Raw genomic sequence first — 24,131 nt, forward strand, 5'->3', positions numbered from 1 at the left:
TGTAAAAAATTGTTACGGGAAAAACTCAAGTATCTTATTGGAAGGCTTCCTGAGCATATCTGCAGCTATTGCCCTTGCTCTATGCTTTTCATACAGCCTGTAAAAACAATGTACTTAACTTATTACATTTGCATCTCAAACCCTAGGAACTGAGGGCAGCTTCAAAACAAGAAAGATCTGTCTTGCAGGTCTTTGCGTACCCAGCAGTACCCAGTACAGTTGAAGATTTGTTGACCGGAAGGAATATTTATTCAGTAAACTTTATCACCTAGGTTCCTCAAACCAAAGGCCTTGTGTTATATTGGCTCATTTTCTTTTGCTGAATCATCACAGCTACCAGAAAAGTCTATCTGACCTGGAATTCATTCATATGTATTCTCATAGGTACACTTTGTCGGAGGATACTGAGGACACCTCTTTTGGGTTATCCTACTTCCCCCTCCACTCCCAACTTTTGAAATTATTATTGATAGGATCAAAGCTCAGATTTAACTTACACCTTCTTTATTGAAGATAGCTGGGTCACATTAAGGACAATGTTGACTCACAATACAGTCTACAGCAAGTTGAGTTCCTTAAAGATGCATCATGGCACAATGAATAATGTGCCATTTTATCTTTATGCAATTGTGTATAATATACTCATGTATTAAACAGTTTCAATGGTATATGGGACATAATGAAACAGTTACTTGCCATATCACCTTGAATAAGTATCCTGGTTGTGCCATTTTCCTCCCTTCCTTTTGATTCGCTAAAATGTGTGTGGAGGTGGTGGGGTGCATACTTGTAATCCCAGCTACTTGGGAGGCTGAGTCAAGAGAACTACAAGTTTGAAGCCAGCCTCAGCAACTTAAGTGAGACTTTGTCTCCAAAAGTAAAAGGTCTAGGGATATATAGTTCAATGGTAGAGAAATCCTGGGTTCAATCCCCAGCACCACAAAGGAGGATAGGGATAGTAACATGCATTACCACTTGACATGAAGTTTATCAGTTATTACTTCAAACAGTGGCTAGCTATTACCTATCATTTCATATATTCAGTTCTGAACCAATGAAAGATTCCTAATCCACAAATTAGCTCAAGTTCAGTGATGTCTCTTAAAGACTATAAACGCAAATGTTGCTAATATACTCAAGACAGTTTTCACTAGAAATTCAATTATGTTGGCTTTTACCTCCATACCATGAACCCATTATCTAAGGTAGATCTCTCTCTCATTCTTTCAGTACTCTCTGCTAGTTTCCTTCCTAGCAGTTAGAACAAGTTTATTTCGTTTTTCACACTGGATCTGAGGGAAGGACCTTTAACATGTGCCTGGCACACAGTAGGCACTCAAATGTATACTTAATAAACAATGAAGACAGTTCAAAATTTGTTCAACACATACCAGATTAAAAAAGAAAATCAAGCAATAACTGTTACACGTTCTTATTTTAAAGTAATAACCCAATTAGGGATTTAGTCTCATTTAAAAATACATATGATTTATTTAAAATATAAAGTGATGTTGTTTTCTATAAATATTCCCACTCAAACACATTAAAAAATGTAATAGATATAATTTGTAAACCATTTAAAGCCACCCTTCCCCTTTAATTACAAGAGATAAAACATACAACATACTGTAGGTTTATTTTTATTCAAAAAGTTACTGTCTCAAGACATAAATACAAATCAGAAAACAGTACAATTAGGACAATAGAATGTGGAGGACAACAGGTTAGAGTAATATATAAAACATTTTTTAGCTGGTTGAAAACAAAGCTGTAAGAACTGCTTTCACAAAGAAGTACTCCTTTCAAGAGTGAGGAAAAAAATCAACTTAGGTTTAAAATCATATATACAGTCCTCTCAGCAGTTCTAGTAAATGCAGTGGTGTGTAAAACAACATATGCAATACTTTTGCACATAACAATATTTGTTGATGGAAAATCTGTTAGACAAGTCTGTTTTCATTTGTTATTAACCATGATTTAATAAAATAATTGTATTTCATCATGATCTTTTAGCTAACCTATGGTTTTTGGCTACCACAGCCCAATGCTTGTTGATTTCTGAATCTAAAAACTGGAAGTCTTTTGGTATTCACCCATCAGAAGATATTCTTGTATTGCAAGCATATTAAGGCATGGAATGATTAAAATAATATACCTCAAGAACTGAGAGACGACTGACAAAAGATAGATACACATGTAATATAAGTTAATATTTTGTTTTAAACGATGTCTAGCTGCCTAAGCCTCGCAAAATGAGTTGATGTCAAAATGGCAAGTAGCCACTTTCTGTTTGAAACTAATTCATTTGTGAAAGGACATAAAATGAAGTTTAAAGCTTAGCTTTCAAAGAATATTATGGGTTATGAATTCTATTATCCCATCTAATTTACATACAGAGGAAAATGTACTGTAACCTGTTAGAAGTATCTTTAACCTGAAGACTGCTTGCAAAGACAGATAGATAAAACAATATAAAATACAAATTTAAAAATCATTTTAAAGCATGAACACTCATGCTTTTCTATTTTTAAACATTGTTAAACTTTCAATATATTTCTGAAACCTCATAATTTTAAGTTGGAATTTAAAAGTAAGAAAAAACTAAACAAACTGCGCAATTATAAAATCAGCACCAATTTATATATATATATAATTTTATTTAAAATTTAGATCCCTATTCCCACACTCTAATAAGCTGTATAATTTTTGTTTAGAATTTTTCTGCAAACATACTACAATAAGCTTCTTTTATTTGGAGACAAAATACAGTGGCACTACTGGAAGGAATATCACAACATTACATTTTTATCTTAAAGGACAAGCAAACTTTCAGGGTTGATAGTGGGATAAGCATGTTTGAGACTGGTTACCTTCTGGCAGTTCACTGCATCTGGATAGTTCTGAAAAGTATAGAGAAGCTCTTGGATTTTAAAAATATCTTAAAATACATTTTAGATGAAAAAATTGTAAAAGTTCTGCTTATAAGTTTAACTTTTCTCCACAATTACAATATTTAAAACAAAGTTTTGTTGATTGATGTTTTAAGCATTTAAATTTAGAATGCTAAAAACAATTCTATCCTACAATTTCAGGGTCAGGGAATAAATTCATCCTTAACATTTCTTAGATGTAAACAGAAATCCAGCAGAGGTCATCATTAATTAGTACAACCAGTAAATAAATGTGAGAGGATTCTTATCTGTACCAAATGCCTCTTCAGATTGTTATATTTTTTTTAAAAAAAGCATGAAATAATTGATTTAAAAGCCAACTAACAGCGCATAAATAAAATATTTACTTTCTAAGAAAAACTGTAGCTTATCATCAAATTGTTTACTTGTCCTTTACTTTTTTCAGGCAAACAAAACTGCCCCTCAATGCACTTGGATCTTGGTAAGCATAAGCGTGTCATATTCTCCTTAGAGAAAAATCTGTACAGAATTTCACTGTATCTACCACACTTTTATTTTAAAATTTCCTCTTCCACTTAGAAATTGACTTCACCACAGATTTATTTGTGTACTGGTATTAAAACATTGACACCCCAAGAACCTAATGAGAGAGGGAAAAAAAAATCTTGTTAAAATAGTCATTCATTTCTTAATAAAAGTCTGTAAACATTACATTAATAATGTTAAATAACATCAATAAAACCATTTGATTATTAATTTCAAAGTTAAAGTAACCATTAATAAATAATGAAATAACTACATCAGGACTAATCAAGATGCCAATTATCTCACAAATAAAACTAAGAATAGGAGAGAAAAAAAAAAGCTAAGAATAGGGACCTTGGCTTAATTTTGTTTATATATACCATTAAATGCCCTGAACAAAGTAAGATACTCAACATTTGTTAAATGAACAAATGAACACACTTTCTGACATATATTTCTGGCACAGGTTCACTGCAAAGAGTTTAAGAAAATATTTTACAAACTTGTCCACTTGCAGTCTGAAGTGGGTATAGTTTTTTAAAAGGCAATTGAACATGCAACTCCCCCCCAAAAATCCAAGAATAATAAATGTAGACAAAAGAAAGCTTTCTTTAGAATTAAATGTTGCCTGAATTAATGAACAGAACTATAAATGTTTTAAAAAATCAAATAAGGTGAAATCTAGGAAAAATGACATATTGGTAGGTACTTTTCTATATATTCCAGTTGGAAAAAGCATGTTAGGTAGGTAAAATCTAATAATTACTTGTCACCAAAAGTAAAAGCAGATGATGAATGGAGTAACTCCCTTATTAATTAAACCAGAGCAGCACCTAATTTTTGGCATACATACTGTTAGGTATTTCGATTAAATTCTAGCACTTATTATGCCAATTAAGCAGTATTTTAGAATACTATAATGAACTAGTTAGAACTGCTATCAAAGCCAGAGGTAACAAGCTGGGATTGAGATCACAAAGGGCTTTTACTTGTAAGTTAAATCTTATTTGACCAAGTCAGAATTCATGAATTGTTAAAGGAACTGTGTATTTTCAGACTAGGAAAACAAATATCAATGTGATTGCAGCTTTGCTGAAATGAATTATCAACTCAAGTATTCATCCCCTGACTTTCCCTCTCCTCCAGGAAGTTTCAGGGTTCTCTTTTATTAAAAGTCAGAGTTTGGGTAGTTAGGATGATTCCACTAAAGAGACCTAGCCCTTCTAGCCAAAACATTGAAAGGTCTGATAGTTAATGAAAAGATAAAATCTTAATTAGCCTATTCTTAGTGTAGAATGACGATGAACTCAAGTTCTTTCCAGAGTGCCTAACTAGAAAGCACCTGAATACCTGAAATTATTTTTGACTAGGTCATAACTAGATTTTCTTGAGACCAGTAAACTAGCTCTATTATACTAAACTCTTCTTTGACCCATTTTATACTACAGATAATTCCATTAAAAGAATTTCAAAACAGGAAAAAAGTGACACACTCTTTTCTGTGCTAATACAAATTGAGTTTTTGATGTTGACATTAATAAACAATACATCTACTTAAACATACAAATATCAAACTTTGGCATGTTGTATCAATACTGGTAGAAAATAACCACTATCACATGGATGAAACAATTTTGTTTCCAGATATAAAAACAACTATACCATAAATCTAGAATCCTATGTATATGTAACTCCAAAATGATATGCTTGGAGTTTTTATATTATTACTCCTAGATGATGTGGAAATCATGTTAGGATTTACTTTTGTAATAACCTGAAGTATCTACACTAAGGTGCTTTGAGTTACTTCACTTAGAACTGAAGAATCTGAGAAACGGTCACTAAGGGATTTAAATTCCAATTATAGTATTTTGATGACTCACTTATCATAGGTTTTACAATAGATCTATGCATTAAGGCAAACAGATTTTACACTCGAACTTTTCTGTTATCCCATTTCTTGCATTATGGTTGAGACACTATGGGGTATATACATTTAAAAGAAAAAAACAAATTCATTTATTTGAAAATACACGGTCAAATATTTCTAAAGGTACCCAAACCTTTAAAGATTAGTAAGCACTCAGTTATGTGACTACTGCCATCATGTGGTAATACTACAAAACTACAGATATAGGTACACATACTCATTTCCTTATTTTAGAAGCAGAGGCAGTTAAACTTTTATTAAATTAACTACTACAACAACAAAAGGCTTCCCAGTTATAATATAACCAATATATAGGAGAATGTCATAAAGCTGCTATAAACAATAAATATTTTTGGGTCCCTACTTCTGACCTCAAGTTTTTGTTTACTCTAAATGTTAAATGTCAAAAAGTATATTACTGTTTCATTATTTTAGTCATTGGAAGAACACTTTTTGAAAATACTTAAAATTCTGACAACAGATTAATACATTAAAAAATATTGATCTCTTATCATAGCAATTTTGACTATAGCTAATCATTTCAATTTCCTAATTACTTTTCTTGGTGATTCATCTAAATGAGATCTGATTTTAGTTTTGATAAATATAAAATAGTAGAGACAGCATGAGATTATAAAATCAAAAGAACTGGCATCAAATTATTACTCTGATACTTATTAGTTGTATAACTCTTCCTTAGTCACTAAACTACCTCTTTGGTTTCAGTTTGCTTGGGTATAAAAGTGAGAATCCCACCATCTTTCTCACAAGGTTACTGCAAGGATCAAAATAAATCATGCCTAGCATAGTGTCAGGAACATAAGCTCTTATTTCAAAGTGATAGTCCAAATGCACTAGAATATGCATTACTTAAGGACAGGGAGAGTGTCTTGTGCATTTAACACCAACTTCCAGCTCAATACTTCCACCTCAATAAAGTGTTGGACAAATACATTTCATCATATCTGCTTGAAAAGATTCTCTTTTATCCCCCATCACAATCCTCCCTTCATGTTTTACGTAACAAATTGGGAAGATATATTCTCCTAAATTATCAAGAAAACCACCTACTTTAATATGTACTTAAACTATAAACTTATAGATAGGATAGGTCATCTATGTACCATAAACCTTGTAACTCAAAGAATGGTCTGCAGACCTGAAGCATCAACAGCAGTTATTAAAGATGCAGAAACTCAGACCATGCTCTGGACTCGCTGAAGGTGAATCTAAGTCACATTTTAGTAAGAATTATGGATGATTCAAATGCACATTAGAGATTCAGAAATACTGGTTAAAAAGTTCCTAAGGAGGTCTATCCCAATATTTCTTTCTTTCTTTCTTTTTTTTTTTTTGTACCAGGGATTGAACCCAGGGCACTTAGAAAGCCCTTTTTTATATTTTATTTAGAGACATGGTCTTGCTGAGTTGTTCAGTGCCTCACTAAGTTGCTGAGGAATGGTCTATGATCCTCCTGCCTCAGCCTCCTAAGCTGCTGGAATTATATGTATGCACCACTGTACCAGGCTATCCAAATATTTCTGTACCTGCTGCTCTGAGAATCTTCTGAGTTAACAACTGACCTTATTAATATAATCAGGTAGTGTGAACTTGTTTGTTAAAATACTTCCAAGGGCTATCTGAAAGCAGAGTGTGAGATAGGAGAGGGCAAGGAGGAAATGGTGCCTCGGAAGATGGTACAACAGTCACCTAAGTAGTGGGTGTAATGAGAAAGGAGTATAAGTAGGTGGGCATGAAAAAATGAGATGTTAAGAGCACTTAAATGATTTCTTCATCTGACAAAACCAAACACCTACTATGTTAGACAGAACTCAACAAAACCATCACTGTTTCAAGGAGTTCAGTCTATTGAGGGACTGGGACATGTAATAACATATCTCACTGCACCAGTCTGGTAATTATCACAATGAATTTGTATAAAAAGTGTCAAAGGGAGCAAAGAATAAAATATTTTAAGAGATCAGCAAAACTATCACTAGTAATGTTAGAACTGCATACTAAAGGAAGAATTCCCTAGGAGGAAAAGGAAAGGGGTAGGTATTTCTGGCAGAGAAAAAAAGCTTTCATGGATTTATGAAAGATTATACTATATCATAGATAAACTACAAGATTTGGAATGGCTAGAGCACAGGATACATGTAATTATAAGGAAAAGGCCAAGGTTTAGGTGGAAAAGGAGCTAGATCAAGAAAGATATTGTTTGCCAGGCTAAGGACTCAGAATTTTTTCTTGAAAGTAGTGGTGGTGGTGTCAAAATGACTTAGAATCGTAGGTGAAAAAATCATATCTGCATTTTACAAAGATAATCCCAAAAGATATTTATAAAGGAAAAGTAGGGCACCAAGATTGGTTGAAAAGCTCTGCAACAGTCCCATTGAGGAGGACATGAAGTCAGGGCATGGCCAGGGAGAATATGGAACAGGGGGCTGACATGAGGTATTTAAGAAAAAGAACTGACAAAACCCAATAGTTACCAAGTGAGGACTAGAGAGGAATAACTGAATCTTCATCTTAGATATCTCAATATCTGGATTTTGTTCTCAAAAATCTTTGTTCAAGTTTTTATTGCCTTTGATTGTTCTCGTATTCATTCTATCCATCCATAAATGCCATGGAAATTTCATGAATTACAATTCTTTTTAAGAATTTAATTCTTATTTTATTTGTTTTTATATGGTGTTGAGGATTGACCTCAGTGTCTCACACATGCTAGGCAAGTACTCTACCACTGAGCTATAGCCCCAGCCCATGAAATACAATTCTGATTCATGTCATCTCTCATTTAAAATCCTTCAATGGGTAACCCAATCCTACAGGAAAGGTCCTTAACATTCTAGTCCCAGTTGACCAGGGATTCAAGAGCACTTTTAATCATTTATCACTATTGTATCACCACTCCTTTCTCATCAAAATCCTCCCTGCCAGCCTTTTCTCATATCCAATTTTTTCATCCATTCTCAATATGCTGCCCCAGCTCTTCAACCTCAAACTTAGGGACTACTATACTCATGATTTCACAATCCTGGAGTACATTTAAATCAAACCTACTGATTCATCCATAATTGAAGCTGGATCAAAGAAATCAGGCTTCAGTTCTGTTCTTTCTCGTCTGTTCTTTGATGGTGGCTAAGGAAAAAAAGAAAGTTGATAGTAAATCTATAAGCCAGACAGTAACTGAAAATAGCTATATTAATTATCATTAGGCATTTGTTTGGCCTATGTGATTCCTAGTATACTTTATAAACTTCAAATATAGAGTACTCAACTAGGCAATGTTTAAAAGTACAAAAATTCATTTGTGGAAAAATTATTCTGAATGAAAAAAACTATAAGCTCAATTTTTCATTTTACTTTAAAATTCCCTCCCTCAAATAATTTCCCTCTAAAGACACCAAATTATATTATTCTAAAGAGAAGACATATTTTAATTACTTCTTTATTTTAAGGAGAATATACCATGGTATTCTAAAAAGTAGACTAAAGACATAGTTTATAGTAAGTCTCAGCTTTACCAATTATTAGATTTTTCTCCTTGGATAAGCTAACTTTTTAGGCTTCAATATCCTCATATCCTCTCAATCTACTTTTCACTAAGTTAAATGAGACAGTTGGCAAAATGAAACATACAGAAGTATTTTGTATACAGTAAGCTCTGACTAGACACATAATTATTAATGAAGAATAGTCCCCTGTATATATTTAATTTCTTCTTAAGTCTAAATAATTTTACATCATTATTTGAAATGGAACTTTGTCTCAATAACAGGGTAGTCTCAAGCTAATAATATACTATTTTGATATGGCAAATGAATGGTAAATTAAAAGGCGATGTGATACTTAAATATTATCTCATATTTTCTTTTTTTTAATTTATTTTTTAGTTGTAGTTGGACACAATACCTTTATTTATTTTTATGTGGTGCTGAGGATCGAACCCAGGGCCTCAGATGTGCTAGGCGAGTGCTTACCACTGAGCCACAACCCCAGCCCATATCTCATATTTTCTAAAAATTTGACATATAACCAATAAATATCATGATTTCTAGTCTAATTAATATGAAAAGTGTATCATATAATGCTATATATTCCTAAATTAATCTCAAAAGGTAAATACAGTATTTTGGTGCTGGAGATTGGACTCAGGGGCACTTGACCACTGAGCCACATCCCCAGTTCTATTTTATACCTTATTTAGAGACAGAGTCTCACTGAGTTGCTTAGTGTCTCACTATTGCTGAGGCTGGCTTTAAACTTGTGATCCTCTCAGCCTCTCAAACCACTAGGATTACAGGTGTGCACCACCACACCCAGTGTAAATACACAGTTTTGTCATCTTAAACTGAGATCTAAAATCTTTACCAACTTCAAACACTACTTAATCTCGTCTCATATAACCAAATTCCTGGCAACTGTTTTATTTAATACTTTTCTAGAACTTATTTTTCAAGGCAAGTATTTCTCTGGTAAATATCCAACTTCGTTTCCAAAGGCTCTAAATAAAGAAATCATGTATCTGTGAGTTTCTTACCAAGTCTATATCCATGGTATCAAAATCCATTCCCTCATTAAGATCCTCAATCCTTCCTTCTGAGGACATCATAACATCTTCAACAATTGGCTCTTCATCATCTTCCATTAGGCTTGTACCACGCCGACTAGAGAAATATAAAACAAAGTCAAGATCTAAACCAATGTCATGACTATTAATACATAGGCAGCAACTATGTGGCTCTCTATATTCAAGTATAATGGAAAATGATGGAATTAAAGGTCAGGGAGAATGATTAGGCATTGATCATGTCATCAATGATGTAGAAATCCCAATGTCCACTTGTTTAAAAATGCTTAGAAGTTACATTTATTCTACATTCCTTTGAAACATTTAAATAGACAGTTCTGACATTCCATATATAAGATTCAATGAGAATTTCCCACATGGGAACATACTAGATACCTCAAATCCTTTTTGAAAGTAGGCAGGGTACAAATTAATAAACAAACATAAAACAGAGACCAAAGAAATCACATTTTCAGAATACATATATTTTCATCATAATACTAATTTTATCCATTATTCAATTCATCCATTTAGTACCTAATATATACCAGGCACACATGCACTCCCTCATTCACAGAGTAACTCCTCTGTGATATGCTTCTACTGTGCCCTCTGGATGCAAAAAAAAACATGATTCCTGCCCTCAAGGAGCTCACAGTCTATTATGGGAAAACATATAAACAATTAATTGACAAAACATTAAGTATTATAATAGAACCATGCATTATTTGCTATAAGGATATAATGAAAGAAGGAATTAATTTTGCCTCAGAAAAAAATGAGCAATACTTAACATTGAATTTTGAATTCTTGTGTCATATGCAACACAAACTAAGATATTATATAGAAATAAAAATAAAGACCAAAAGGTTTACATGTTATCACATAATTATGGGGAAAATAAACTAAGTTTACAAGTTAACCCAGACGAACATAAAGCAGCAAAACCAAAAGTAAAGTCAAATGTGACTTCTTCTTTTGTTATCTAAAGATCCCTCCTCCAAGAAAAAGACTCACCAAAAAATTGCTTACAATGTACACAATATTATACTGGATCATAAAAGATACAAAGATAACATCCATAATATCTGATCAAGGCTACCTGGACAAATATGTTGATAATGGTCGTAACAGTTCTGAATAATAAAAGACAAGACAATCTTTACTGTATGTTGTGGAGGCAGATGTGCAGGGAATATGCAAGTTTTGTGGACCATGTTACCAAAACCCAGAAATGCATGATGCATTTCATTTGGAGTACACACATGATGTATGTGATATAAACTACAGGAAAAATGATAATTTGGAAGTAATTTATATTATAGGATGGTCTCATTACAGAAAAACTATTGTATTTTTTTAAAAGTACTTTGAAGACCTAGGCAAGCCCAACACAGTGGCACATGCCTCTAATTCTGGCTAATTGGGACCTGAGACAGGAGCACAGTTCAAGGCCAGCCTCACCAACTCAGTGAGACCCTCAACAACTTAGCAAGACCCTGTCTCAAAAACTAAAAAGGGCTGGGGATGAGGTTCAGGGATAAAGCACTTCTGCATTCAATCCCCAGTACTGTGAAATAAAATAAAAATTATATACCATGGGCTAGAGATGTAGCTTAGTGGTAGAACACTTGCCTAGCAGGTGTAAGGCACGAGGTTCAAAGCCAAGCAATGTTTTAACAAAAAAAATCCCAGAAAACAGACCACTTATGAAACAACAAAATCAAAAGAATTCTCTGGTGACAATTACTTAATTGAGATAACCCCTTGCAGTTGCCTGGGAAAGATGTCCTATAACTGAGAATTAAAACAGTACAAAGAAAAGAATTATGATAAATGGTATTGAGTAATGAGATGCTCCAGAAGATCTCAGGAACCAATACCAAGTTCTCAAGGGAGAGATATAAAACCAAATGATTACATGGTAGAATTCTCGAATGAATTAGAGTGTTTGGATTGGTGACTGACTGGAAGCTAAAAAAAAAAAAAAAAAAAAAAAATCACTTGTAGGATACAGCATGAAATAAGAACATATGTTAAAGGGAATATGGCCAGAAAAAAAAAGAGGACAGAATCAAGTGATAGTACAGATGATGACCTTATTAACCAAGTTAGGATCAGAGTCTATTCACATGTAATATAGTATATTTTGTGCCTCAACAGAGGTTCTTAAAGAGCACTATGAGATAACTGAAGTGAATTTATATAGGCCACCACTCATGTGGTAAATGATCATTTCTTAAGAAAAAAAACAAGTAAAATTCTGATTGAAAAACAAAACAAAATATAAAATTAAAAAATAAAAAGGTAACAATTACTACCTCCTAGTATTAAAGCAAATACTACATTTATTATAATGCTTGCAAACTGAAAAACTTCATTAGAATCATCATACTTTCCCTGCATACCAATCAAGACATATAAAACATCTAAACATTGCTTGTTTAGACCCAAAACAAATAAAAATTTCAGAAAGATACAAAGTTTTCATACAAAATCCAGTAAAAACAAAGTATTCAAAAGATAAACTATAGTTTTTAAAGCACTGAATAATTACTCATTCAATCAACATTTATTTGGCAACTTTTATGTGCCAAATGTTAACAAGCAATGAATGGGGTCCCTGCCCTTAAGGAGCTCACAGTCTAAAGAAAGGGACAAACTCATAAACAAATAGTTTTCATACAATATGTTAAGTAAAGAAATATGAATATACATAGTGCCATAGGAGCATAGATGACCGAAGCTTCACTTAAGGTGACACCTGAGCTTGTTCTTTCACGATGATTTTACCAGTTTTCAGGGAATGAGATAGACTAAAACACAGCAGGGGCCATATTTTGAAAGATCTTGCATGCCATGAGCTAAGGAGTTTGAACTTTACCAGCAGGCAATGGGGAGCCATGGAAAGATTTTAAGTAAGAGGTTACATGGTAAGATTTTTATTCTAGAATAGTAATTTTTGATGGCAGTGTGAATGATGGAGTGGTGGGGGGTGTGAAGGGAAGGGTTTGGTGAGAGGATAAATGGGGAGTTTGAGGGGAAAAAAAACAGTTAGAGATGAGGGCCTGAACTAAGGTGGGAAAATCACTAGGATGTAACAGAAATGTATTTTTTAATTCTGTGTACCAAAATAAACAAGGATTCATATTTAAACTTTTCCAACAGATCAACCTAAGATTGGTCCTTTAGCTATCTAGTTAATATTTAAATTAAAACTTATTTTTTCTGTTGGAAAGACCAATTTTAGTTCCTTGATTATTTCAGCTCAGTTACTCTAGAGAGTTTGCTGAAATTTTATATAAGGCACACATTAAAATATGTTAAAATGAATTAGTGAACTTCCTAGACTCAGACAATAAGGCACTCTCACTTACATGGCATGCTGAAGATTAGTTCGCAGTTTAACATAGCTCATTGCTGCTCTCTCCTGCTGTTGCCTTGCTTCCTCTTGTTGTCTTTGAGCTAACATCCATGTTACCTGCGTGCTTCAAGGAGAATTTTATTCTTCTTTTAACTTAACTTTTTTCTATGTAATTAATAAAGTTCTAGTACAGAAAACAATCAAATGTACTTACTTATAATCAAGAGGAGTTTGATGATGCTCAGTCTGCATTGGATAGACACTCATGAAGCTATCCTCAGGCCGTAATCTTTTGGGTTCTCTCATAATAGTGGACGTGAGCTGGGGTGTCTGCATCATAACAGGGGTGTGCAGTGTTTGTTCTCTGCTTAACCACATACTGTCACTACTACTGCTTTCTTCAGCTGAAAGAAAATTTACATCAATGAAGTTCAGTCACTAATTTTGAATAGTCAGATATCTAAAACTACCCACTCAGGTAAACAAACTTTTGGCTACTCTTCACATGCTAGTGCTAGGAATTGGAAGGCTCAAAGATACGAAAGGCAGTTTCCACCCTACCTTTATAATCTAATTGTAAAAAATAACAAACATACAGTTAAAATACAGTGTGGCAAGAAATCAGATAGCTACCCAGAAGTGACTTTAACTACAGTGAGTGTTGAGTGGGCTACAAAAGTTTTTCCAAGCAGGGGTAAGAACACAAGCAAAAGCACTGAGGCATGAAAGATCAGTAACTGAATCCTATTAATCTGATGATATCTGACCTATAAAAAATGGCAACTTCATATGGTTGAAACTAATACTTTGATGTTATAAAGATGAAAAGAATGGGAAAAGATAAGTAAAACTGGATAAAGAAGCAGGAATAAGCTAGACATGGTGGTGCATATCTTAATCCCAGTGACTCAGAAGGCTGAGGCAGGAGGATTTTAAGTTCAAGGCCAGCCTGGGCAACTTACCCTATCTCAAAATAAAAAAAAAAATTAAAAAGGGCTAGGGATCTAGCCCAGTGTAAAGTACCCCTGGATTTAAGCACCAGTACAAGGGGGGGATTAAGTATAAAAAGTAGGAATCAATTTGTAGAAAGCCTTGTGATCTGTGAGAAGGTGCCAGGAAATCACTGCTGAATGCTTTAAGAAATGGAAGCAATTTGGTGAGTAACATGTTTTAGTCAATGTGGTAGCACTATGGATAGTGGACTTAAGAAGAGGAAGACTTATAAGCAAACAGGCCAGTTAGCAGACTAATTTTATGCCCTAGGTGATTGAAACAAGATATACTAGAGATGGATACAACAGGAAAGTGGTTCCTAAACTATGGGATGCAGACTGCTGAGCAGGTTTTAAACTTCTCTTAAGTGCAAAGGGACCACAAATCCGTATGTACATTAAGTACTGGACTTAAGAAAAAGTAGATTTCACACCTGCAAAAGCTTCTTTTATACTAATTCACATATAAGCCATTACTGAGTTAAGTTTTTTAAACCACTGACTCGAGAGGTAAAATTGAGGGCATTTGGTGACTGAGCTAAGATAAGAACTATTTTATTAGTGGATAATAAATGTAAGCATATATCTAAGTTTTAAAGGAAAAACCTACAGAAAATGTACCAACACTCTAGTAATTGATGGTTTAGACATAAATTTCATTTTTCACAATATAATTATATCATATTCTTCTATGTTCAGAGTCTAATATGGCATTGATCTGGCTAACCTATCAGTATTCTTCTAACTTATTAGTGCCTTAATTTCTATGGCTCTCTTGAAACACCTGAAAAGAGCATTGACCAAAACTTGTATCTGGTTCGGCAATTCATTTCTAAGATGTTATAAAAATACAAATGCAAAAGTGCTTCATGAAATCTAAGGGAAAGGAGAGATTTGATACTACAGCACAAATCTGTAACTATTAATTATTGATTCAGATGAGAAAAGCTTTTCAATAAGATTTACAATGATATGCAGGAAACACCTTTTACTTGGATAACTTTTCTATTAAAAAAAAAACTTTTCATAAATGATAATTCCTGTTTAGTTGATAGGAAAGATCCACTGTGATATTGGGACTATATAACCAAGTCTGAAACTATACAAGTTGTAAGGTTATGACTGGACAAATGATACTAAAACTAACCATAAGACAACCAAGTTTTTTATACTATACGCCCGATGAAAAATGGTGGCTGATACATTGTGTGGCAATTTAAAAAAAATATGGTTCCCAAACTCTTTCACACTCTTTGCACAAAGAGTATTATGCCCCTTTCCCTATAATCTCCGTGATTGTTTGGCCAAGAGAATATAGCATAAGTCATATTATGCCAGTTTCTGAGCCTTGGACTTTAAAACTAGAAGCTCCCATTTCCTCTCTCTTAGGATACTACTTAAGCTCTTAGAAGTGAGTGACATGCTAACACGGAGAAGTCTTTACACATATTCTGGCAGACAGTCCAGCTGAGGTTAGATATGTAGGCAAAGATGAATTCATATGATTCTAGCCTCCAGCCATTCAGTCTTCCAAGCTAAGGCACCAAACATTACAAATGTTTGCTATATCTTAAGGCTGAGGTAATATAACTGCTACAAATTCTGACATCTTTGCTAATTTGTTTAAAGCTTCCAGTGAAAAGAAAAATATTCCCAAGGCCCATATCAAACCAACCCTGGAATGCTAGGAACACAAGATCATCTAACATCATAATGCATTCCTATCTCTAACAGGCTGTACTTTAAATTTCCATCAAGTTCTTCAAAATTAATGACATCTTCAAGGAAATGCAGAGGTTGTTACTTCTTTCAATGTCATTCCACTTAAAATTATATGATCTGATCTCTTTGCTTAGTAATAACACTATAATACTGAGTCTATTTCCCTATACATAAAATATAGCACAGTGATTGAAAAGCAGGCACTCAGGAATCAAACTGTCTTTGACTATTACAACCTATCTGTGTGACATTGGGAAGGTTACTCAATCTGTTAGTTTTTTCATTTGAAAAATGAGGATATACCTGAAAAACTGTCAGAACTGAGTTCATATATGTAAAATACTTTAACATATTCATATGTAACTGATACATTGTGCAAGCTATTGTTGAATAACACATATCAAATGAAAAATAAGGTAAATCTTAATAACAATTCAGTTGGTGAACATTAGGGAAAAATACAAAAGAATAAACTATATCCTTACCGAGTGAAGTTGCATGCCCTCAACCACTTTCAGTTTTCTCCACGTTGACCCCCGACTGTCTGATTCCACTAATGACGGACATGGTGTCCATCATCACCACCAGCTAGCAAAGAATTTCGGTAAGACATCAGTGGAAGCCACACATCTTCTCTTCGGAGTGACATCTGAAATGTCATGAACTTTTCCAAGTAAACATACCTTAAAAAGAAGTAGAAACTATTAACTTTGATAATAAAACTGTTAGTTCTACCAATCCTTGGTTGTAGTGAGCATTGCACAATACTTAATCTCAGCCTCAAGACTATCACACTGAATGAAATAGAGCATTTCAGCTCTACATTTGTTGGGTATGTCCCATGCATAGGTGATAAAAAAGCTTCAGACTGATAGAAATCATAAATCTTCCCTGGGAAACAAGTATCATAAGGCTTTTTTTTATGATTTTGCAATTAAAATTCAACCAATATTCATGTGACTACTATGTGCTAGGCACGTTTCTCTCAGGTTCCTTAACTATCCTTTAATTTTGTGAAGGAAACATTCTCTTCATTAAACACATAAAGAAAAAAAAAAGAAAAAAGTGAGAAGTAGGGGCTGGGGTCATAGCTCAGTGATAGAGCACTTGCCTAGCATGTGTGAGGCACTGTGTTCAATTCTCAGCACCACATATAAATAAATGAATAAAATAAAGATCTATCAACAACTAAAAAAAAATGTTTTTTTAAAAAAGTGAGAATTATGTACCCATAGTCATAAAAATGAGTGAGCAACCAGACATGGTGGTACACACCTGTAATCCCAAGGATAACTGCAAGTTCAAAGCCAGCCTCAGCACTTTGAGAGGCCATAAGCAACTTAGCAATACTCTGTCTCAAAATAAAAAAGGGCTAGGGATGTGGCTCAGTGGTTAAGTGCTCCTGGGTTTAATCCCTGGTATCCGTTCAAAAAATTGAGTGAGCAGCATAACTATGATTCAGGACACAGGTTCAGTAAGGATAGTGTCTACTCAGAATAAAGGAAGACAGTTATTTATCAACTAATTGTAAGGTGCAACTCCAACATGTTATTACAATGACCAATTTCTATCAATTCAGACTTATCAGCACAGAAGACATGAATTACAAAATACTGCTTTGCGATAACTACTCAATATGTCATTTTTGTTACAATACACTTCAGTCAGGCAGAGTAGTACAGTACTCCTTAATGTAGTCTGTGAACTGGCTACTATTCTGGGAACTATTACCAGTCTATAACAACACTAAGTTGGAGCCAAAATATACTCAACAGATTTACAGCTCTGTAAACAACACATACCTTAAGAGAACATTAAAGATTAGTCCATACTGAAGCTATTTCCATTTCTCTTCCTCTTAGCCTCAGAGTCTCTACTAACCTGAAATTTGCTATTTATCATCTCCATGCATACATTTTGTATTTGTGATATGTGGTTGACTGTCACAGCATAGCAATTTTGTACTTTTCTATTTGTGCTCAACATGTTCTTCAAAATATATCCATTTAAAACACTCTATGGTATTGCACAATCTGTCAATTGATCTATCTTGTACTTGAGGAGTTTTTAGGTTTTGAGTTATTCCCCTATTCAAACAATCCAGAAGTCGACATAGTTTCACAGATTTCCTTTGCATATGTTATAAGTTTTTATAGGGTATCTCCCTATGAATGAAATCATTGGACAATGCTTGCTTGCAAGGTAGTGAAAATCCCAAACTTTACTAACCATTGCCAAAGAGCTCCACAAAGTGTTTTTTTGTCAATATATACTGTCACCAACAATATATAAAAAGGTTCTATTGCTCCACATCCTTGGTAATATTTTAACACTACCAAACTTCTTAATTTTTGTTAACCTGCCACATAAGAAATATTTCATTGTTTAATTTATATTTCTCTGACTAAGAGTGTCTAAGCAATTCTTTTTTAAATGGACAGAATCTTGCTAGGATTAAGGGATGTCCCTCAACTGCAGGATTCAAGCAATCCTTCTGCCTAGGCCTCACAAGTAGGTGGGACAACAAGTACATACAATCACACCTAGCCTATACAAGTTTTTTAAAAAGGTTAACACATGTAGTTTTGTTTGGGATGTAGATAGACACAATACCTTTATTATTATTATTTTTTAATGTGGTGCTGAAGATCAAACCCAGTGCCTCACAGGTTTGCAAGTGCTCCTCCACTGAACTATAACCCCATCTCCTATGTAATTTTTACTATGGATATATTTACATATAATAAAATGCACAGAAATTAAAGAGTACAGTTGGATCTATTTATATATGAATGTATCCATCTAAGATACAGAACATTCTCAGAAAGTACTTTGGTGTCTCTTCCCCTTTAATAAATCAAATCCTACAAGTAATTTCTATTATGATATCACAATGGAGATAAGTTCTGGCTACTTTAAAATTTGTAGGGAATTTATGGGTTTTAAATGTAAAACACTAGTGGGTTTTCAGAAGATATTACACTACAAGGTGTTTATATTCGTCTGCCACTTTAAACATCAAGGCTAAGGGAAGAGACGTTAGATTTTGAGAATTTAAATTCATTTTCTGGTCTCTTTTATATGTCACCCTTTTAGGAGACTACTTTGCAGTGTAGTCACAGATCAAGATACATACTGACTAGGATGTTCCTGATGGATTCTCAATATTATGGTTTTTTTTAAATGCTCCTTCCTTAGTTGGGCTATAGCAAGGATGGAAATAAGAATACATAAAACATTAGTTATACCTTAAAAGACACAATTACAGTGGGTTAGGAACTCAAAAATTTAAAATGGAGAATTATGTATAGAATATAGTTATAATCTCTAAATTATAAAACTGTTCAAATACAAAGATTTTTGTACATCAATATAATCCTATAAATATGTGTATAGAAAGCAGAGAAATCATGTGTAATAATTACTCTTAGGAATTCCAAAATGAAATCAAAAAGGACATTTCTAGCAAATACATACACTGTTCTTTTGTCTTGTCGAAGTAGTTTAGAAGAAAATTCACTCAAAATATCAAGAAATGCCAAATTTAAAGGTGGATGGCTCTCCCCTTGTGGATTAGGCTCTTTAAAAGCAAATTCTATGCCATCTCTGCAAATGAAAATAATTGAAATAAATATTTAAGAAACCATAATACAAAAATTAAGTGAACTTAGGAAATTTCACTTTATACTTTCTACTAAGATATTTCTTTTGTTGTGATTTTATTTGAGGTATAGATAATATGGAGGCTGAAGTGTGAGAATGAGAAAATATATTTACCTTTTAAGTCACTCTTCACTTTCTTTAAAACTACACACTCACACACCAGTTAACCTTAAGTTAAATGCCTATGGCTTGGTACACTGACATTCTTCACTAAAGATTTCTTTCCCACAGAAAACAACCCAAATTCCATCACATAATGATCAAAACATTATCTTCGTTTTTTTGAGATCTAAAGCAGGCATACTCTAACACACAGAACTAACAAAATTATGATTAATGACAATTTGTAATGATTCACTTAAAAGTAATGTGTGAAAATTCAACTCTAATCAGGGCCCATTTTAACTACATTCATGTGGTAACAAATACCTATTAATCAAGATTAAAAAACCCATCATTATACTCTTATGAAAAATATAGAGGGTAAAAAACAACTCAGATAGCACTGAGGAAGAAAGAAGGAAGGTTATTACAGAACAAAATCATGTATTGCTTTTCAATTACTACATGTGTAGTAATTACATAAAAATTACCACCAATGTATTAAAAGGCATTAAAAATAAATCTGAAGAGTTTTAGAACAAGGTAAAAAGAGAGGAAATTAAAGTCAGGCAAGGTATGGGTAAAAAAAACAAACAAACAAGGAATTAACATGTTACAGGAAAATATTTAAGACTTTTTAAACTAAGTAGGCAAGAGGAGTTAAGTAAGAGACAGACATTACAAAATGGAATATTCAATGAAACTGACAAAACTTCTTTCCCAAAGACATTATTTAAGCCACAGTTAAGGGATAAAGGAATTTAACATATCAATGTCAGTTGTTAAAGCTTTAAAATATACCCATACTTAAAAATGTTTAACTGATCACTAAATTACATGCCAAATATAAAATCAGATGATTTATGATTTTTACAATGATAAGAAAACATGGAGGTAAAAGAAGATTATGACTCAAAATAAAGGAAAAGGTCATTACAAAATAAAAAACAGAACTAGAAAGAGAAAATTGGAAACAGAGGAATTAAACCTCAAAAAATTATCTGGCAAAGAGATTGTGACAAAAACTGATAAAAGAGATAATATCTGATAAATATATGCTTCTTTGCTTCTCATAATTTATAAAGCTGTTGTCTTACCTGAAACTGACTTACTTATAAAGGGAATCTTAGTCCCTACTAATTTATTGAGATAATTAATTACATTAATAATCTATATTAATACAATATGGATTTATAAACTAATAATAAAACATTTAACATTAGCTATTCCAAATGAAATGCCTAGATTTTTTTAAAAAAGTTTTATAATTAAAAATATAAGAGCACTGAATGAAATATTGGAAGATTACTTGTGTAACATGGCAATGGCTTCTCTTGTTTTCAACTGATCGAGTCCAAAAGTTAAAGCAAAACGCCGAGCAAGTTCTTTTATACCACTAAATGTTGAAGATGATCTATCAAAATTATAGCCATTTTCCTGTATCATTTCATTAAAAAGCTGAAAAGGAAAAAAAAGTAAGTTAAAGTTTTTTGTGTATTAACATATTTTTAAAATGTAATATTTTTATTTAAACAACATAGGTATTCTATAAATGAGGTACAACATTTAATTCTAAAACAAATTTTTAAAAACATGTAACAATTAGGCGGGCACGGATGGTACATGACTATAATCCCAGTGACTTGGGAGGCTGTGACAGGAGTATTAAAAGTTTGCCTCAGCAACTTAGCAAAACCCTGTCTCAAACTAAAAAATTAAAGGTCTGGGGGATATAGCTCAGTGATAAAGCACCCCTGGGTTAAATCCCTAATCAAACAACATGAAACAGCTGACCAAAATTGTAGCACCTCATCTATCTAAACTAGAGGTAAACATTGATGTCAGAAACTTTAGTTTTGTCAGAATGCTATTCTGCTGGTATTAATTGGGAATTAATTGGGAAAATATAAAGAAAAATATAACACACTAAAGTATTAGGCAATTTTGCTCTTTTATTACTTTTTCTTTCCCCCAAGTGCTGTAGATTAAACCCAGAGCCTCATAAATGCTACACTGTTATTAAAGTATTATTATATTAGGATGGCACAGGAGGATCCAAGTTCAAGGCCGGACTTGGCCTTAGTGATACCTTCAGCAACTTGGCAAGACCATGTTTCAGTAAAAAAATAAAAAGGACTGGGGATGTAGGATCAGTGGCTAAGAAAACCAAAACAAAAGACTCCCAGAACCAAGAAAAAAAGTTTGTTTTAGTGCTATTTATAAGTGGCATAAATTGTAAAAGACCTCAACATCAAACAAAAAGATTTTTGGTTACATTATTGTCCACCTATAAAATGAAATACTATACAGTTATTAAAAACCTCAAGACTTCTAGGTATATATGCAAAGAAAATGATATCAGTATGTCAAAGAGAAATATGAACTGTGTTCACTGAAACATCATTGATGATAGCCAAGATACAGAATCAACCTAAATGTCGACTGATACGTGCATGAATAAAGAAAATATGGTGCCATGTATACACATGCAATACAATATTACTGAGCCACAAAAAAGAAGAAAATTATGTCTTTGCAAAAGTATGGGTGAATATGAAGGACATTACATTAAGGGAAATAAGCCAGGAACAGAAAGACAAATACCATATGATTTCACTTAAACATAGAACCTAAACAAGATGAATTCATACAAACAGTAGAATGATGGTTGCCAGGGGCTAGGGAGCAGAAAGAATATACAGATGTTGCTCAAAGCATACAAAGTTTCAATTAGGATGAGTACACTTTGGAAGTCAACTCTACTGCATAGTGAGTATAGTTAAGAATAAGTCATTATCTGGGAATGCAGCTCAGTGGTAGAGCATTTCCCCAGCACATGCAAGGTCTTTGTTTTAATTGTCAATACCAAAACAAAGAAGTCATGTACACTTGAAAACTGCTAACAGTGGATCTTTTTTATTTTCCCCACCAAGGACTGAAACCAGGGGTGCTTTAGCACTGAGCCATGTTCCTGGCCTTTTTTTTATTGTGAGGCAAGGTCTTGGGAGTTGCTTAGGGCCTCACTAAGTTCCCGTGGCTGGTTCTGAACTTTCAATCTTCCTGCCTTAGCCCCCAGAGCCACTGGGATTATAGGCATGTATCCCCACACCCACCTCCTATTAAATGTTCTTAATATAAAAAAGTATGCAAGGTAATGTATACATTAACTAGTTAGATTTAATCACTTCACTGATTGTGTACCAAAACCTCCCATAGTGGGTCATAAGTATACACAATTTTTTGTCAATTATACTTTAATAAAGTTGGCAGTGGGGGTTAAATCCTTCCTGCCCCCACCAAAATATTTTCTAAACTTTCTACAGGAAGCAGCTATTATTTTTTTAGGAAAAACTATTGCTTATTTGTTATCAGTACATTATATTTATGCATAACATTGTGACTCGTTATTCCTTATTTGTACATGCACATGAACAGAATTTGATCAGTCTCATTCTCTAGTACCTTCCCTTCCCCTCCTTGCCTCTGATCTGCTTGACTACTCTACTGATCTCCCTTCCATTATTTATTTACACATGCATATACACACAAATAAAATAATGTGAGATTCGATGTGATATATTCTCACATGGACATATGATAACTTTGTATAAAAATGTTATTTAAAGGCAATCTTTAAAGTCTTGTATGTTTTATTAATTTTCACAAAGAATATTTATATTTAAAAATGGCTATATTTCTAAGGAAAAAAATGTATCAAATTGAACTGGGGTAAGTTTTACATGCAAACTTTCTCTCTAAAGACATATGTATACTAAGGAAATAACTTTGCCTAATGAAGCCTACCCTTGCCAGTGTCAAAACAAAAACGATTTTTGTTTTGGTTATATAGTTCATATATGCTCACTAAAATAAGTTGGAAAATATATGAAGACAAAGTAAAATTCACTCAAAATCTACCAAGCAAGTTGACAACTACAATATATTTTTGGCAATCATTTTTCCAGATAAGAGATATGTATCATTTAATAAGGATGCTGCCCTTCTAAATCTTTTGTTTTATTCTTGAACTACATATTATAAAGATTTTTATAAATTAATAGAAATATATTTACATTAATTCTAAGTGCTACATAGTAGCCACTGCAGAAATATAATACACATTTACTGATAAACTGCTTTCCATACCCATTTCTTCCATAACTTAGACAGCTTTGGGTTTTGCCAATTGTGCCACAATTGGAAAGCAAAAAACAAAAAAAAAAATGATCTCAATTCTTCTCTACAAGTGAGGTTGAATATTTTATATTTCTACTATGATTTGTCTAAATGCATCCTTTGCCCAGTTTAGAGTATAACCTTTGTAAGTGTTAATTATGTTAGG

The 24,131-nt window shown here is 33.2% G+C and overlaps 1 protein-coding gene across 1 annotated transcript in view; it reads right to left on the reverse strand.

The window, feature by feature from the left end:
- Positions 1–1,624: 1,624 nt before the first annotated feature.
- The window catches only part of Stag2 (STAG2 cohesin complex component), a 126,561-nt gene continuing 104,054 nt past the window's right edge, over positions 1,625–24,131 (reverse strand). Inside the window, 11 exon segments of the mRNA XM_078034303.1 lie at positions 1,625–3,552; positions 8,437–8,514; positions 9,917–10,043; positions 13,324–13,434; positions 13,525–13,714; positions 14,837–14,840; positions 16,510–16,569; positions 16,571–16,597; positions 16,599–16,707; positions 19,502–19,630; positions 21,099–21,247. Of these exon segments, the coding sequence (XP_077890429.1) occupies positions 3,529–3,552; positions 8,437–8,514; positions 9,917–10,043; positions 13,324–13,434; positions 13,525–13,714; positions 14,837–14,840; positions 16,510–16,569; positions 16,571–16,597; positions 16,599–16,707; positions 19,502–19,630; positions 21,099–21,247 (1,008 nt within the window). The 3' untranslated portion in view covers positions 1,625–3,528.

The sequence above is a fragment of the Ictidomys tridecemlineatus genome, chromosome X (assembly GCF_052094955.1).
Source record: "Ictidomys tridecemlineatus isolate mIctTri1 chromosome X, mIctTri1.hap1, whole genome shotgun sequence".
Taxonomy (NCBI): Eukaryota; Metazoa; Chordata; class Mammalia; order Rodentia; family Sciuridae; genus Ictidomys; species Ictidomys tridecemlineatus.